We start from the raw sequence: 19,473 nt of genomic DNA on the forward strand, positions 1-19,473 counted from the left end.
GGCTGGGTGCTTAGAGTAGAAATCATTGGACCTAGTCAACTGAGAGTAAGGACGGGCTTTAAGAGAGGAAGAGAAAGCAAGCAATGGCATTAGCAGCAGTAATTGATATTAAATGTTAGGGTTTAATAACACTTTTATTTAATTGTTATGAAACTCTACAGATATGATTTATACAAAGTAAGTTGGAGAGTTTCAAATTATATTACGGTGTGTTCCTAACCTTGTATCACTACAGTAATGTTTCTGATTTGCGTAACAATGTAATACTTGTTTGTGTATTCCTATGTATAGTGCAATCATTAAATGTGTTAATACAAGTCATTTTATGGTTTCAGGGATCTTCCTGGCTCTGCCGCAAGCATGAGGTGCCAGGCTGGATGTTCATACTCTGCCTGGGTGTCGTTGTTGTAATTTTTTTGATATCTGCCATCTGTATCTCAAGTAAGTAACCATACAACACTTGTATATACCTTGTATATACTCTTTGTTCTATTTTAAATTCTTTCAATAAAATATGTAGTGCCCTGCTCCTGTTGAGTAGGCGCCATTTGTAAATTTAGTTATCTGAGCTGTAGTTTGGCTCAGGATATAATGCCAAATTATGGGTTTCTGTTCCAGTTCAGCTGCATTGCATGTCTTCCACCTGACTGTGGGTGTCGTCACTGTGGGTCAAGGTTGGAAATGCAATAGGCTGGGTGTATTGGGTATTCTCTTCCCAGAGGCAGCCCAGTGGGCATGGTCTACCCGCTGTACATTCTGGCTGGGAGAGGGTACTTAAGGGACAGACACCGTTCTGGCGGGGTCTTCCGATCCTGACCTGAAGGCCCTCCTGGTCCGAGGCACTGTTACTGAGAGTAGGCCCAGGAGTCTCTGGGGGGCCTACTGGTCCAGGGGTGGACCTGTGCTGTCTTGCCTGTGGGAAGAAGCCGAACAATTGGGGACTCAATTGGAGGACGCATACTGGCCAATTTACCTCACTGTGCTGCCGGCTGGGCTGAAAGATCCTGACACCGTGAGCTGTGTACTTTCTTGGGAACTTTGCAAAGTGTGTGTGTGGTTACACGATCTTGTGGCAGAAGACTGTGTAATGACTCGACTACACTCATCAAGTCTGTGGCAGAGACTTTTGAAAGAGCTTCGCACCGACTGCTAGGTAAGCGAGAGAGGCCTATCCGATGGTTGCTGAATCCAGTGTGGACCCAATTTGTCCTCTGGACCTAAGAACATACCCCTAAACCTGCAAAGCAAGGTACCTGAATCTCCCCTATCCCTCTACCCCTCTGACAAAACTTGTTAATTAAAACCCTTGAAGAAAAAGAACCCAAGTGTTGGGGCAGACATTTGCGCATAACTCTTCAAGAGGGACCCCTAGGACAAGCGTGGTGAACAGTAAGGTAACGGCAAGCCCAAATCTAAACCAGCAGCTCCTACAGGGGTAGTGCTACAAATATATTGTGAAAAAAATAAAAAGAATGAAGTAAATTCAAAACCACCCTTGTCGTGAGTTTCCCCCACGTTGCAAAAGTTAGATGCTTGTTTTTTTGTCCATTTAGGTAGGTTTACTAATTAATATATATTAGAGGAAGTGAAGGGCAAACTGACACATACAATGGAATGGATTTACTAAAGGGAAGCAGACTGCTCACTCTGCAAGTGCACTTGCGCTCTTTTTCTCAGAGGTTAGTAAACATGGTAAAGCTCTGCTGATTTCCATCATCCAATCATGCGCAATAAATTATTTTAGTTTTTTAATCCTTGCATGTGATTGGGTATTATTTGCAAAGTAAAGCTTTATCTCATTTACTACGTTTTGAAGCAACTGCACTTGCAAAGTGCTCAGTCTTTTTTCCTTTAGTAAAACCCCCCCTCTCTATGTCACTGGTACCCACCTGTGTTCCTGGGCTGATCCCTCTCTTCATACACAAGGCAATGAGAATATTCCAAAGTCTGTAGCTTATTAACCCTTTCCTTTTTCAGCCAGTATCCACCGTCTGTTTAGAAAAGGTCCAAAGACTGATTTTACAACACAGTTTGGTAAAAAATCGCAATGTTTTGGTCCTATGCTGATCTAGATCATGGGTCGAAGTGGGAATCTCTTCTCCCCCACAAAAACTTTGGAACAAAGTGACGCCCTCCTGCTTCATGTCATTTCATAGATTTGTAGCATCTGTCACAGTGATCCTCCAGCAGGCTGTAAAATTCCAATATCATCCAGTATACAAAAAAAAAGGTGAGAAATATTGTTCCAGGTGAAGGGAGGCATCAGGCGTAGATTTGTGGATAGGCATTTCCTGGATTGGTGGCTTGGCTAGATATATACTAGGATTTACAGCCATCCTCAGCAAAATAGGAGCTAATATAAATACTTTCCATAGTCCTGTGGTGGTATCCATAGTCCTGGTGTCACTGGGCTCCCGGAGAGTGTTGTTTAGTCAGTTTGTCCTTTTTAAGGTGCGTCTTCTTCCTCGTTCTACTTAAACACGTATACATAATCACAGCAGTTACACCTCTAAAGGTGCTAAAGGTGAAACTCACATGCAACTGTCTTGTAGCGCCCCCCAGTGTATGATAGAACATCACCACATTATTGCGCCCTATGTTTACAGAACAATTTTCTGCGAGCTACAGAGAACACAATTTCCTTTAGATTTACCTTCAACTACACTATATTGCCAAAAGTATTGCCTTTACACGCACATGAACTTTAATGGCATCCCTTTAAGCTGGATACACACTATACAACTATTTTTGTTAGATTTCTTTTAGATTTACCTTCAACTGTGTAGTACAAGGGCCTGCCTGATTGCATACAAATTTAAAATATTTAGGTTTGACCTCATATTATATGGTTTTGGTAAATCTAAAGGAAAAAAAAATGGAAAATTGAATAATGTGTATCCAGCCTTAGTCTGTAGGGTTCAGTATTGAGTTGGCCCACCCATTGCATCTATAACAGCTTCAACTCTTCTGGAAAGGTTGTCCACAAGGTTTAGGAGTGTGTCTATGGGAATGTTTGGACGAGAAGGCCTGGCTCACAGTCTCCGCTCTAATTCATCCCTGTAACAGGGGTCACTTTTGGGCACAGATTGAGCCAGGAAATAAAGAGACATATATTGGATTGTTTTAACATGGGCAGTAATCTACCATATATTCTTTAATGTCTATAAAGAATATTGTGTCAATAATAACGCTTTTCAATGATTAGCCCTGGCTAGTGACATGTTAAATGAGCCTGGCTCTTGAAAGGCCTTTGTGTGAGGCTGTTGAGATGCTAACTAAGACTGCCTCTGTGTCAGCCTGGCTCCTAGACCTCTCATTATGTATACTGTTTATGTGTGGAATGTACTTGTCGGAGACGTAACGTCCGGGGGATAATTAACTCTGAATATCATTATGTAAAAGAATGTGATTGAAGCCCCCCCATGGTGTGATGAAGGGGGTGGAGAGTTTAATTGTTCCTGTGATTACTGTAACCTGTTGTACTGCACAGGGCCGGCCCTACCATGGGACCAGATGGTACTATTGTACCAGGCAGCACTTTCAGGGGGGCAGCAAATTTCCTGCCCGCACGCCATCCCATTCCACCAGCTCCACTCTCCACTCCACTGTGGGGCTAATTGCTGCCCGACCGCTCCTCCCGTTCCGCTCTCTGCTCCACTGTGGGGTTAATTGCACAAATAGAGCCATAACAGGTCCTTTTTATACTCCTATATACATGTATAGAGCCATGATAGGTCCACTTTAGTTATCATGATATAAAATAATGGATGTGGGGGCATTTTGGTGGGCGTAATTTTTTTTTTGGGGGGGGGGGCAGCATTTCATTCTTGGTACCAGGCAGCACAATGTCTTAGGCCGCAACTGGTACTGCATATAAGCAAGCTAAGAAACCATTAAAAGAGTTCATATATTTTGACGCAGTAACAGAGCTTGTCAGTCTCGTTATTGAGGGAATTCTTATGGAATGGTTCGGGCCTGCTGGATGGTTGGAGGGTCAGATAAGCTGTCGTGGGGTGATGGAAGGTCGTAAACGGTGGTGACCGTTACAATCCCCAAAGTGTTCTATCAGGTTGAGGTCAGGACTCTGTCCAGTGCAGGCCAGTCAAGTTCCTCCACCCCAAATGTGCTCATCCATGTCTATATGGACTTTGCTTTGTGTACTGGTCCAAATCATTTGGTGGAGGGGGATTATTGTGTGGGGTTGTTTTTCAGGGGTTGGGCTTGGCCCCTTAGTTCCAGTGAAGGGAACCCTTATGCCGCGTACACACGATCATTTTTCGGCATGAAAAAATCGTTGTTTTTCAAAAACGTTATTTAACCACTTCCATACCAGGTACTTACGCAGCTTCCCGCCCAAGCCAATTTTCAGCTTTCAGCACTGTCGCACTTTGAATGGCAATTGCGCGGTCATGCTACACTGTACCCAAACAAAATTGGCGTCCTTTTTTCCCCACAAATAGAGCTTTCTTTTGGTGGTATTCGATCACCTCTGCGATTTTTTTTTTTTGCGCAACAACTAAAAAAAGGCTGAAAATTTGGAAAAAAAAATACGTTTTTATTTTTTTCTGTTAATTTTTTTGTAAATAAGTTTTCTCTTTCAATTACGGGCACTGATATGGCGGCACTAATGGGCACCGATGAGATGGCACTGATGGACATCGATGAGGTAGTACTGACGGGCACAGATGAGGTGGCACTGATTGGCGGCGCTGGTATGCGACACTGATGGGCACACATAGGCGGCACTGATGGGCACACATAGGCGGCACTGATGGGCACACATAGGCGGCACTGATGGGCACACATAGGCGGCACTGATGGGCACACATAGGCGGCACTGATGGGCACACATAGGCGGCACTGGGCACTCATAGGCGGCACAGATGGGCACTCATGGGCGGCACTGATGGATACTTATGGGTGGCACAGATGGGCACTGATAGGTGGGCACTGGGCATGGATGGGCACTGTGGGGTGGCACTGGGGTGGCACTGATGGACACTGGGGTGGCGCTGATGGACACTGGGGTGGCGCTGATGGACACTGGGGTGGCAGCACTGATTTTTGCCAGGTTGCCAGTCAGTGCCCATTTGTGGGCACTGACTGGCATCTTTTTTTTTTTCTTTATGCTTTTTTTTTTTTTTTTTTTTCTGTCATTTTTTTTTTTTTTTTTTCTGTCATTTTTTTTTTTTTGCCCACCCTGGTGCTCCAGGGTGGGCATCCCTGGTGGTCCAGTGTGGCGATCCGAGGGGGGGCTGCGCTGATAAACAATCAGCGCTAACCCCCCCTGTCAGGAGAGCCGCCGATCGGCTATCCTCTACTCGCGTCTGTCAGACGCGAGTGAGGAAGAGCCATCGGCGGCTCTTCCTGTTTACATCGTGATCAGCCGTGGTTGGACACGGCTGATCACGTGGTAAAGAGTCTCCGCCGGAGGCTCTTTACCGAGATCGGAGATGCAGGGTGTCAGACTGACACCCCGCATCACCGATCGCCGCGATGCGCGCCCCCACGGGCGCGCGCGGCATGAAATCCTGCAGGACGTTCTAGAACGTCCTGTCAGGATTTCATAACCACTTCCCGGACGTAAATCGGCCATAGGCCGGGCGGGAAGTGGTTAAAATGATCGTGTGTGGGCTTCACATCATTTTTCAGGTTCTGAAAAACGACAAAAAAAAAATATTTGAACATGCTGCATGTTTTAACATGGTTTTAAACTATGTCGTTTTTTGGGTTGTAAAAAATGATCGTGTGTGGGCTAAAACGACGTAAAAAACCCGCGCATGCTCAGAAGCAAGTTATGAGATGGGAGCGCTCGTTCTGGTAAAACTACCGTTCATAATGGAGTAAGCACATTCATCACGCTGTAACAGACAAAAAAGCGCGAATCGTCTTTTACTAACACAAAATCAGCTAAAGCAGCCCAAAGGCGAATGTAACTTCCCCTTTATAGTGCCGCCGTACGTGTTGTACGTCACCGCGCTTTTTTCATCATTTTTTAAAAACAATGGTGTGTGGGCAACGTCGTTTTAATGATGAAGTTGGGAAAACGTCGCTCTTTCGACATGCGGAAAAATGATCGTGTGTACGCGGCATTAAGGCATCAGCATACCAAGACATTTTGGACAATTTCATGCTCCCAACTTTGTGGGAACAGTTTGGGGATGACCCCTTCCTGTTCCAACATGACTGTGCACCAGTGCACAAACATGGGCCATAAAAAGATGGATGGGCGAGTTTGGAGTGGAGGACCTGACTGGCCTGCACAGAATCCTGACCTCAACCGGATAGAACACTTTTGGGATGAATTAGAGTGGAGACTACGAGTCAGGCCTTCTCGTCCAACATCGGTGTAGGGTTGCCACCTTTTCTACAAATCAAACGCAAACACTTTAGCAGCGCACAGCAATTTTTTTTATAGTAAAACCAGACATGTCCAAAGTCCGGCCTACGTTCTGGTTTGCTGTGGCCCCTACTTGGAATTTGCATATATATACACATCTGTGGCCCCCAAAGCTTGAGCGTGTTATGTTTTTTTTGCTGGTAATATATCTATCATCTTTAGCCTGACAAATCCCGAGCGCCAGGCTCATTCTTAGGAAGATAGATATATTAACAGCAAAAAAAAGAATGAGAGAGAGAGACTCCAACTCTCCACCCCTTTTTTTTGACAGCTCAGACAAGCTTTAAAAATTCTGGGCTTTACAGCTTATGTAGGAGGATTTGTTTAATCTCTGTAGGCCAGTCCCTTTACTGGGTATATGTAAGCCACTTTAAGGTGGACAGCCAGGGAGCAGTAAAACCATGGCTCATCCACCTGTTTTTACCATCGTTCCTGTGAACGAGGCCTCAGGTAGTTGTCACCAGAACAAATGTCTGCATTGGAAGAGTTCTCCTCTATTCCCTGTTCCAGTGAGCAGTGCACAATGCTGGATTTTCCAGGTTTTACTGTTGCAATGAAAACCTAGCAAGGGTGCAGATAACGCAGTTAACAATAAGGGACGCAGATAACAATAAAAAACTGACATGGGTTCTAACCCTCACCACTTGCTGGTTTTACATTTTAAGATTGCAGTTTCAACATTTTCATTACCAATCAAATTGCTCATAGCAAGAATGACATTATATGACATTATTTCCCTAGAGCTACCGCATCCTGCAGAGTGTCCTACAGACTGGATCCAGCTAAGCAGCCGCTGTTACTATTTATCAGACAACAGGAGGGCCTGGAACGCCAGTGAGGAATTCTGCAACAGTCATGGGGCCTCCCTACTGGTGATAATGGACAACACAAAGGTGAATACAGAAAATTCTCTTTTCTACCGCTGTAAAAAGGAGATTCAGTGAACTGGCCCTTTGTTTAGAAAGTTTGGAAACCCCCGACCTAGGCAATAGAAAATAAGTTTTACTTACCTGATCCTCTGGCCCTATTGTAACTCATCCCCCCTCCCTTCCTGGCAAACTCTCACGAGAGTGTGAGGGAGAGCTGTGCATGATGTCATAAGCCTAGGCTAATGACCAGACAAGAAACAGGAAGTGGGCTGTATAAGGTATTTACTGGCAGAAAAAAAATGTTTTACTATCCAAAGTTAAAACAACAACAAAATCCGAAGATTTAATAGATGGAAAGATAAAATAAATGACTGAAGGTCCGCTTTAACACGACAACTTTTATCCGATGCTGAGGCCACTTAAAGCGGATTTTCGGCCACAATTTCACTTTTTAAATATAAATACCCCTGTAATACACAAGCTTAATGTATTCTAGTAAAGTTAGTCTGTAAACTAAGGTCCGTTTTGTTAGGTTGTTACAGCATTTAGACACTTTATAAAATAGAAATTGACTGGGGCCATCTTAAGTGTGGGCATCATGAAGCCAGACTGTATGACTTCCTGGATTTCAGCCTTGCAGATCTCGCACATGCTCAGTGCTGCACAAGCAGTGTCAGATCAGGTTTCAGCACCTGTGCTGTCCAAGTCACATGATTCTTTGAGACTGGGGAATGCACAGACTCCTGGTAAGTTACACCCACTACATTCCCAGGAGTCTGTGCGGTGCATTAAGCACCTAGGTGCAGGAAGTGGGAAGATTAACTATTCTGCCTAGCAACAACACTTTGAAGGCATCTAAAAAAAAAAAATTTTCGTAAAGGACTAATGACATTTTTTTAAAACTACTGATGTAATGTTATATTTATGGGTGGAACTCCACTTTAAAGAGAAATATACAAATGAATGAACTAAAACCATGGCTGTCCCTAGAAAGTTACCGCAAATTGTAGGAAGGCTTGCTTGTTATTTATTGTGTACTTTATTATCTTTACAACTCCACAGTGCTTCCTAAACTTTTCTCAAAGTGCCATCAAGGCTGATTTTAGGATGCATTGTGTGCTTCTTGGATTTTGTGGAGAAACTCCAGAGAAATAACTTTGAACGTGGATGTATTTCATTCATGTGAAGCAATGTTTTACCTGGCAAAGGACATGTAACTTTGACCAGCCATACTTGTGACTAGGGATGAGCTTCGAGTTCGAGTCGAACTCATGTTCGACTCGAACATTGCCTGTTCGGCGAACAACGAACAATTAGGGGTGTTCGCGGCAAATTTGAAAAGCCGCGGAACACCCTGTTAAAGTCTATGAGAGAAATCTAAAGTGCTAATTTTAAAGGCTAATATGCAATTTATTGTCCTAAAAAGTGTTTGGAGACCTGGGTCCTGTCCCAGGGAACATGTATCAATGCAAAAAAAGTTTTAAAAACGTCAGTTTTTTCGGGAGCAGTGATTTTATTAATGCTAAAAGTGAAACAATAAAAGTGAAATATTACTTTAAATTTCGTACCTAGGGGGGGTGTAAAGTTAGCATGTGAAATAGCGCATGTTTCCCGTACATAGAACTGTCCCTGCACAAAGTGTAATTTCTGAAAGAAAAAAAGACATTTAAAACTGACTTGCGGCTATAATGAATTGTCGGCTCTGGCAATTCAGAGAGAATTCATTCATAAAAAAATAAAAAATAGTGTGGGGGTCACCCCAAATTCCATTACCAGGCCCTTCAGGTCTGGAATGGATATTAAGGGGAACCCCGCCGTCAATTTAAAAAAAAATAACGTGGGTTCCCCCCAAATATCCATTAAAGACCCTTCAGGTCTGGTGTGGATTTTAAGGGGAACTCCACCCCAAATTTAAAAAAAAAAATGGCATGGAGTTCCCCCAAAAATTCACACCAAGACCCCTTATCCGAGCACGTTAACCTGGCCGGCCGCAGAAAAGAGGGGGGGACAGAGTGTGGCCCCCACCTCTCCTGAACCATACCAGGCCACATGCCCTCAACATGGGGAGGATGTCCCCATGTTGATGGGGACAAGGGCCTCATCCCCACAACCCTTGCCCGGTGGTTGTGGGGGTCTGCGGGCAAGAGTTGTGGGGATGAGGCCCTTGTTCCCATCAACATGGGGACCCCCAGATCCTGCCCCCCCCTATGTGAATTGGTAATGGGGTACATTGTACCCCTACCATTTCAAGAAAGAAGTGTAAATAGTTGGAAAAAACACACACACACTGTAGAAAAAAGTCCTTTACTAATAAAAAATAAATAAAAAAAATCCATCGGTGGTAATCTACTCGGTCCCAGCTCCCTGCTCCAACGTTGTCGGTATCCAGCGACGAGCAGGTGATCTCCGGTCCAGCGTTGAGAAGATCCATCCATCCAGAACGCAGCCACGCCGACCTCCTCTCTCCGCTGGACAAAGCCCAGCGAATGACACGGCTGAAGCTGTGACATTTCTTATATAGGGGAGGCGGGGCCACCCGTCACATGACCCTGCCCCCTCTGAGGCACCCTCTGCTACGTCACTGGGGAAGCCCAGTCTTGACGCAAGGGGGAAGCTTCCCCAGTGACGTAGCAGAGGGTGCATCAGAGGGGGCGGAGTCACGTGATGGGTGGCCCCGCCTCCCCTATATAAAAAATGTCACAGCTTCAGCCGCGTCATTCGCTGGGCTTTGTCCAGCGGAGAGAGGTCGGCGTGGCTGCGCTCTAGATGGATGGATCTTCTCATCGCTGGACCGGAGATCACCTGCTCGTCGCTGGATACCGCCAATGTTGGAGCAGGGAGCTGGGACCGAGTAGATTACCACCGCTGGATTTCTTTTATTTATTTTTTATTAATAAAGGACTTTTTCCTACGGTGTGTGTGTGTGTGTTTTTTCCAACAATTTACACTTCCTTCGTGAAATGGTAGGGGTACCCCATTACCAATTCACATAGAGGGGGGGCCAGGATCTGGGGGTCCACTTTGTTAAAGGGGTCTCCCAGATTCTGATAAGCCCCCCGCCCGCAGACCCCCACAACCACCGGGCAAGGGTTGTGGGGATGAGGCCCTTGTCCCCATCAACATGGGGACATCCTCCCGATGTTGAGGGCACGTGGCCTGGTACGGTTCAGGACGGGGGGGCGCACTCTATCCCCCCCTCTTTTCTGCGGTCGGCCAGATTAACATGCTCGAATAAGGGGTCTGGTGTGAATTTTTGGGGGAACTCCACGCCATTTTTTTTTTACATTTGGGGTGGAGTTCCCCTTAATATCCATTCCAGACCTGAAGGGCCTAGCAATGGAATTTGGGGGGGACCCCCACGCTATTTTTTTTTATGAATGAATTCTCTCTGAATTGCCAGAGCCGACAATTCATTATAGCCGCAAGTCTGGTTTTAAAATACTTTTTTTCCTTTCAGAAATGACACTTTGTGCAGGGACAGTTCTAAGTACAGGAAACATGCGCTATTTCACATGCTAACTTTAAACCCCCCCCTAGGTACGAAATTTAAAGGAATATTTCACTTTTATTGTTTCACTTTTAGCATTATTAAATTCACTGCTCCTGAAAAAATGGCAGTTTTTTTAAACTTTTTTTTGCATTGATACATGTCCCCTGGGACAGGGCCCAGGTCCCCAAACACTTTTTAGGACAATAACTTGCATATTAGCTTTTAAAATTCACACTTTAGATTTCAAATGTTTGAGGCCCATAGACTTTAACAGGGTTCTAAAGTTCACACGAACATTTGGTGTGTTCGCAAGTTCTGGTGCGAACCGAACAGCGGGGTGTTCGGCTCATCCCTACTTGTGACATGTTCAACCCTACTGGTCTGTGTGTTACCTGTGTGGATGTAGACTGTAGGTCACAGAACTGGCTGAACAAAAAAAAAAATTGATGTTTATTGTTTTAGCAGCCAAAGGATTCTAAACGATATAGTTACTGCTAACAGCACATGGATCTGAGAAATGCTGCATGTATGGAGAATAAGCTGATTAATAAATCAATATTAGTAACTTCCTATTAATTCACAGAAAGACTTGGACAAACTAAATACGCATGGTGATTTTTGGATCGGGCTCAGGAGGGACCAAAACAAATGGAAATGGGTCGATGGCACAGATTATGATGGGAAGTAAGTATTATGTCAACATTATTATGTTGGGTGTAATTCTCGGTATCTGTTCTTATTCTGTATGTATGGACTCTGCACAGTACTACTTCTCTTGTCCTGTGTGCTGGGTGTAATTCTCGGTATATTATTGTTATATATAAAGAAAATTAAAAACTCCTCCAGTCCATACATATAAACGGTGTACTCTATTAAAAATGTCTGAGCTAGGTGTAATGTTTGTATATGTCAACCCAAAAACCTATTGGTTGGTTTTGTATGGGGGAGAATTGGAGCTCCTTTCGGGTTTGTATTACTATCTAGGGATCTGTCAGAGAGGTTCAGCTTCCTTCCTGTCCTGATGACAATGTTTTACCAGACTTCATGTCTGGTAAAACATTGTCATCAGGAGAGATGGGAAAATTAGGTCAGTGTCGTGAGGGAAAATGTTCAGCAGCAAAATGTTCAGCAGCAACACCGCTATACCACCAATGCAAGGCTGTGCTGCAAGGGTGCTGCTATCTCTATCCAATTAATGCCACACATGACGCTGACTCTAGTAACCCCCCAGCCTCAAAGAATGGGAGTCTTCATTGTTTTTCGAAGGGGGTCCTAAAACATTTCAGTATAAATGCCACATTGTGCATTTTAACAATATTTGTGGCGGAAACAAAATCAGTTTTATAAAGCGTGCACCCTTACATACTGGAGTGTCCACTTACTTCCAGGAGTGCCAGTTAGACTACCCACTTATTTCCAGAAGCACCCCATTAGACTCCCCCTGTTATATCCAAGAGTGCCACTCAGACCCCCCCCCCCCCCGTTATATCCAAGAGTGCCACTCAGACCCCCAGTGCCTATTAGACTCATTCCTTACTTCAAGCAGTGCTCATCAGACATTCCACTTACTTCCAGGAGTACCCATAAGACTCCCCTTTATGTGGGGAGTGTCCATCACACTCTCTGCTTACACTCAGGAGTGTCCATCACACTCGCCGATTACACTCAGGAGTGTCCATTAATCTTGGACTAATAGAGTTAAGGTTAGGCACATTCGACCGCAGGTTTGATAGACACAGATTGCTATTCTCACAGTTATATCGAATCTCCTACCTATAGCGAACTGTTGTAGCAACGAAAACGAAAATAAAGCATTTGTTAATGGCAGATATTTTGGGTTTTGTGTGTTCATTTTATTTTGTTAAAATGATAAAGAAAATACCCGTATTAAAACGAAAATGCATTCGGACGAAAACGAAAGCACATTTCTAGTGTCCATCACACTCCCCACTTACACACAGGAGTGTCCATCACACTCCCCGCTTACACTCAGGAGTGTCCATCACACTCCCCGCTTACACTCAGGAGTGTCCATCACACTCCCCGCTTACACTCGGGAGTGTCCATCACACTCTCCCTGCTTACATTCAGGAGTGTCCATCACACTCTCCCTGCTTACATTCAGGAGTGTCCATCACACTCTCCCTGCTTACATTCAGGAGTGTCCATCACACTCTCCCTGCTTACATTCAGGAGTGTCCATCACACTCTCCCTGCTTATATTCAGGAGTGTCCATCACACTCTCCACTTACTTCAAGAAGTGCCTATCAGAGCACCCCACTCCTCCTTCCCCCCACCTTAAATCCTAAAGTATCTATCAGTCTCTCCCCTTCCAGGAGTGCCTAGCAGACTCCCCCCCTTATAACCAGGAGTGTTCATCAGACTCCCCACTTACCGTATACATTCGAGTATAGGCTGTGTTTTTCCGCACATTTTTTTGTGCTGAAAATTCCGCCCTCTGCTTATACTCGAGTCCCCTTCCTCACTGCAGCATTACGATCTCCCGGCTGTCCTGTCAAAGTTTCTGCCTGCAGTGTGGTAATGAAGGGTAATGGTCTGGAGGAAGGATGAAATTAATTCTCTACGATCTCCCGGCGCTGTGATATGTAGTGTGGTCGGCAGCCATGCAGTGTACCAAAGTCCTGCCTCCTCCTAGTCCTCGTCCGTGATAGGCTGAACACTGACTCCCTGCTGGAAAACTGAGTCAGTGTTCCCTCATGTACTAGGGTTAGGAGGAGGAAGGGGTTTGGTACACTGCATGGCCGCCGACTACACTACATATCACAGCGCCGCGAGATCGCTGGAAAACTGAGTCAGTGTTCCCTCATGTACTAGGGTTAGGAGGAGGAAGGGGTTTGGTACACTGCATGGCCGCCGACTACACTACATATCACAGCGCCGGGAGATCGTAGAGATCTAATTCCTTCCTTCCTCCCCATGACCATTACCCTTCATTACCACACTGCAGGCAGAAACCTTGACAGGACAGCCGGGAGATCGTAAGGCTGCAGATGGACACAGGCTGCGCCGGGAGATCAGGTACATGAGGCAGGGAGCTTTCCCTGATGGCCAATTAAACCCCACTGCAGGTGCCTGTAAACCCCTCAGTAAATGCAGCATTACATAATTGAGGACAGTGAGGCTGAGGCATGCAGATAAACACAGTGAGGCTGAAGCATGCCAATGGGCAAAGTGAGGCATGCCAATGGGCACAGTGAGACTGCAAATGGGCACAGTGAGACTGCAAATGGGCATTGTTGACCCTCTTTTCAACTTACAGTAGCTGCTGCATTTTTCACCCTAGGCTTATACTCGAGTCAATACATTTTCCCTTTTTTTGTGTTAAAATTAGGTGCCTCGGCTTTTATTCGGGTCGGCTTATACTCGAGTATATGCGGTATATCCCGGTATGCATATCAGGAGTATTAGGGGAGGGTCATGGCTGTCTGGCTGTCAGTGAATGTTCCAGGCTCTGTATTACGATACACAGGTTGATTCTTCCACTGCCAGTAAGCTGGAGTATTTTAAAGAAAATTGCTGTGGGCTAGATAGGGTCCACAGGCTATAGTTTGGAGACCCCTGTTTTAGATAAAGCATTTATATATGGAGGATGACTATGGTAGAACCAAGACCTTGCTGTTTATAGATTTTCCAGATAGACAATGGCCAGAACTCCAGAACTGTTGAAGCTGTATTGTCAACTGTTACAGTGTAATCCTGACCTCTGAAGCATCTTTGTGTACTGATAATGAATTAATGATTTGTCTGCAGGGTGGAAGGGTACCAAAATGGCAGACAGCTACACTGCGCCCATCGGAATGAAGGGATAGGGGCCTTGGACTGCTCTACACAACGACTATTTATATGCAGCAAGACAGCCAGGGGGCCTTTATCGTGATCTGCCTGTCCTTGAACATCCTGTAAAATGAGACAGGCTTGTGTAGTAAACTTACACAGTACTTTCCAAATAGGAGCAGCAGGTGCGGAGACCCGAAAACTCCATCTCACGATGCAATCTCCCTAATGGCTGACAAAATCTGTATGCAAGAACAATTTTTGGAGCTTGGTCACTCTAGAAAGATAGACTGATAGGTAGGTTACCGTAGGTAGATTGGAGTATCTTTTGTAATAACCTACATTTCCTTATTGTTTACAATATGCAACAAGATGTTTGCTGCCCAGCACCTCTTGGAGATTACAAACCAGAGGCACGGTTAGGGCATCATGAAGAACGATTTCAGCTTTTCACTTGTCCACGGATTGAGCAGTGTCGAGGTCTACATAACAGTAGGAATGGGACCTAAGCTCTGAACCATCCCACACCAAATGTTCCAGTGGACCCATGTGCAAATATTCAGGATTCACAAATGGCAGTCTTTATCAAGATGTAATAAACTGAACCTAGACCATTTCTCAAGCTGGGCTACGCAGTTAGCTAGTGCCCACAACCAGTGCCAAATTTAGTCCTAGGGGGGCCTAGGGCACTTCAAATTCGATGCCCCCAACATAGATATTAAATTATATGACAAAAAAAGTTGAAATTAATAATAAACCGCATTTGTTCTAAAAAATATATACATTCGGTTTCGAAGAAGACACTTGTCTGATTTTTTTTCCCTCAATTTTATTGGCTATAAGAATACACATTACACAGGAAATTGGACATCCTACATCATAGTTGGAAGTCCTACACCACTGTTATGCATCACACTACAATATTTACAAAAAGTATTTTTTCCTGCACTAAGCATCTGCAAAGTCTTTAACTAACTCATTTAAACTGTATCATCCTGAGAACACTGCTCTGGACAGCCAAAAGGGACAGAGAACTTAGTCGTTCATCATGTGTCATTGTGGTTCTCATATAATTCTTTATCAGTGCCAATTTGCTGAGCAACCTTTCTCCTGAACAACTAGTAACCATCATCCTCAAATATAATATAAAAGCTACATTAACACCTGGGAAGATATCAGCAAGCCCTTCATCATGTAATAAAACTGCCTGTTGAGATTGTAAAGAAAGGGGACTTTAAATGAAGTGGGTACCCTTTTCCGCCAGTAAAGATAACAGTAGTTATTACAGTAGATAGTTTTTTTTCAAGTAAAATTGTTTACATGCATAGATAACACCAACAGTTGCCAAATAAAGATACATAAACAAGGAATATTGGTACATAAATGTAGTATCGGTAAGAGTACACATACTATCCCACTAGTTTCACGAGATCCAGCTCGCACTTCAGGGGTGGATGTGTGTAACAATGTACCTAGGATGAAAAAATATATATGTGTTTGGCAAGATGGCACAGTATTGGTTATAAAGGCACAGGGTAGGAGGGGTTGTGGGTCCTCATACTCACCACTGAGCTTGACCATGGCTACAGGTGTGCGGCCCCAAGATGGCGGCAGCAGGTGCCTCACCAGGGAGCTGAGGGGGTGGAGTCAGAAAGGGACCCCACCAGGGGCCAAACGGAGAGCAGGCATGGCATAGGTGTAGTGATGTATCCATAGAGACCTCGTTAGTCCATAAAAAGTATAGGCTGTGAACATAAGTATGTTTGTCAGGCATCTAAAGTAGTAAAGTAGAACCAATAAGTTTTAGCACAGGGTTTGACAAATTTGCTTGGAATCTAGGAGCCAGCAAAAAAAGTTAGGAGCCAGAAAACGCGCCCCGTCCCGCCAAGCTCGTGCGCAGAAGTAAACACATACCTGAGTAGCGCCCGCATATGTAAACGGTATTCAAACCACACATGTGAGGTATCGCCGCGATCGTTAGAGCGAGAGCAATAATTCTAGCCCTAGACCTCCTCTGTAAGGCTGGGTTCACACTACGATTTTCCCGTCCGTCAGCCGCATACGATTTCAGTATTGAAAACGTACGGGCCCGGACGGGAAAACGTATAGATAGAGAATGCATTGCAAATCGTATGCACTCAGATGCATCCGGGTGCGTACGATTTGCTGGCAAAACGTTTTTTAAACGTACGCAAAACCGTGTTCAACCACGGTTTTGCGGTCGTTTTTAAAACAGTATGGCAACCGCATACGTTTTCCTTTAACATTAATGTCAATGGAAAACGTACATATGTGCGGTTCCATACGTTCCCGTCCGTTTCAGCCGCATACGTTTTTTCATATAAATCGTATGCGGCTGACGGACGGGAAAACCGTAGTGTGAACCCAGCCTTACTCAAAACATGCAACCTGTAGAATTTTTTAAACGTCACCTATTCCACGAGTGGACGCAATTTTGAAGCGTGACATGTTGGGTATCAATTTACTCAGCGTAACATTATCTTTCACAATATAAAAAAAAGAGATAACTTTACTGTTGTCTTATTTTTTTATAAAATTTTTTTTTATTTTTTCCCCAAAAAAGTGTGCTTGTAGGACCGCTGCGCAAATACGGTGTGACAGAAAGTATTGCAACGATCGCCATTTTATTCTCTAGGGTGTTAGAATAAAAAAATATATATATATAATGTTTGGGGGTTCTAATTAGAGGGAAGGAGATGGCAGTGAAAACAGTGAAGAAAACACATTAGAATTGCTGTTTTACTTGTAATGCCAAAGGCCACCACCAGATGGCGCGAGGTCACAGAAGCAAGCTTGGGCCTTCACAAGTCTGGAAAGCCGCGGCCTCAATTACCGGCCATCGTGGGCCCGCCACTATCGTGTGGCGGGGGAGGTGGGAGCGCACAGAGACACAGGATCCTGTGCCTCCGTGCGCCCCCACCTCCACTGCCGCGCGATCGTGGTGGGCCCGCTACGTCCGGTAATTGAGGCCGCGGCCTAATTGCGACCAGGCGCCCAGATATTGTCGAGCCCTGTATTAGCATAAGAATATATATGCATGAATGAAAGGCCTGGGCCAAAGGTGTTAGGGACATGGAGATGGTTAGAAACATAGGATAGCAGAGGGATACTAACAGGTGACAAGATAGGAAAGAGAGGTGAACTGTAATTCTGCGAATGCGTGTGTGGTGATGTATCCCTAGAAACCTTGTTAGTCCATAAAGAGTATAAGCTATAAACATAAATATGTTTATCAGGCATCTGAAGTAGTAAAGTAAAATCAATGAGTATTGACATAAAGATGTATATATCTCAGTAAAAGGCCTGGGTCAAGGATTGTAGGGACCTGGAGATGATGGAAAACATAGGATAGCACCCCTATTCCACACATGCCTCTAGTGTTGTTCAGTTGTTGCTTGAAAGTCTACCCTGATGTCCACTACTCATGGGACATCTGACTACTTGACTTAATGAGCTGTATTGTTTTTACTTATATGTACTTTATTCTCATGCATAATACCAGTTTTACTTTAATTGTCACATACTCTACCTTCTATATTTTGCAGACTCGCCTGCTCACCACTCCCACTCCCTGCGGGTTGGCTTGGATAGCCCTGGGCGCCTCCTCCTGGTGATCCAACGGTCATCTCCATGGGGACATCAGCCCCGCCCCCTTTGGACGGTGCCCTCCGTTGAGATGCTCCTTCAGGACCTCCGCCCTCACATCGCGAGACACCTCTGCATGGCGCTTGCGCGGACCCTCGCGCTTACGTCATGCATGCGCCCAGACCCAACGACGCCCTCCACCAGCGTCCGCTGACGTACGTCATCTGTCTGACCCGGGAGCTTAAAAGCAGGCATTTACCTGCTTTCCCCGCAATGGATGTTGGACCCCGGGACTCCTGTGGCCCTACCTGGCTCACAGTAAGACACCAAACTTTTTACCCTGAGCTTTCCACTTGCTCTCAGCCCTCTTATCCATTACCCCACATCCTCCACCCCCCCTCCTTTCTTCCCCCGTTCACCCCCCCCTTCCTTCCCCCCCTTACCCTCCTCCTTCTCCATCACCACCACTTTCAATTAAGTTTTATTTTCTTTACCTAGGTGTCACTGGTAGGCGTCACTACCCTGACGCCACCATGGGACCCCTTGTGGTCCCCCTCCCTTTGGGGTCCAGTACCAGGGACTCCCCTTTGTGGACGTTACATCTGGCTCGAGAAATCCTTACCCGGGCTCCCGTACTCGGGGCCCCCCTACTTGTACTACATTTCCTTGTATTCAAGGTACTCTTCTCACACTTTTTTACGTTTTTTCTTTTTCCCTGTCTATTTCTCCACTTTTTATCCACCTCACTTCCTTTTTTCACTCTTTCTTTATTTATCTCTCCTTCTCTTATCCACCTTCAATCTTTCTCACTTGTCCTTCCATGATCACTCCACATCACCATTTAAACCTTCACACCCTTGTTCATTTCAAATTTGTACCACTGGGTCACATCATGTGTGTTGCACTCACCTCCCTTATTCACAACCTGGGCCTCATATATCATACATTAATTATGTTTCTCACCCTATATATCCGAGAAGTAGGTCCATTCGCCCATACACGTGCCCCATGGTCGTTACACAGGACCCTCTGAGGTGGTGGCCACCCTCCACACTGACTGTGTGTGTTTTTTTTTTAGGTGAGCAGCCGAGTCTTCTGTTCCCCAATGTATATTCGTTGTATTTGTTTGTTTTATATATTATTGTCTGACCCCTGTCATTTTTAACCTTAGACTCTTCTGATGAAGTGGCATTGTCTTCTTCCTCCGTCCTACTCGCGGTGTCTTCTGGTGAATGGAGCACGCTGCCTTCTGAGAACTGTGTGTATCCCAGAGAGCAGCCGGCCCATGCACAAAGCGCCATGCGGCTCGCGT

General features: G+C 45.1%; 1 protein-coding gene across 2 annotated transcripts in view; it reads left to right on the forward strand.

Annotated features, from left to right (window-relative positions):
• Positions 1–15,925, forward strand: part of LOC120936109 (C-type lectin domain family 2 member D-like) — a 67,172-nt gene extending 51,247 nt beyond the window's left edge. For both annotated transcript variants that reach the window (XM_040348226.1, XM_040348225.1), the window contains exons 2-5: positions 336–441; positions 7,142–7,293; positions 11,343–11,443; positions 14,532–15,925. In XM_040348226.1, coding sequence (XP_040204160.1) covers positions 336–441; positions 7,142–7,293; positions 11,343–11,443; positions 14,532–14,658 — 486 coding nt within the window. In that variant the 3' untranslated portion in view covers positions 14,659–15,925. The remainder of the gene's footprint in view (positions 1–335; positions 442–7,141; positions 7,294–11,342; positions 11,444–14,531) is intronic.
• The last annotated feature ends 3,548 nt before the right edge of the window (positions 15,926–19,473 follow it).

Source organism: Rana temporaria, chromosome 4 (assembly GCF_905171775.1).
Source record: "Rana temporaria chromosome 4, aRanTem1.1, whole genome shotgun sequence".
NCBI classification, from domain to species: Eukaryota; Metazoa; Chordata; class Amphibia; order Anura; family Ranidae; genus Rana; species Rana temporaria.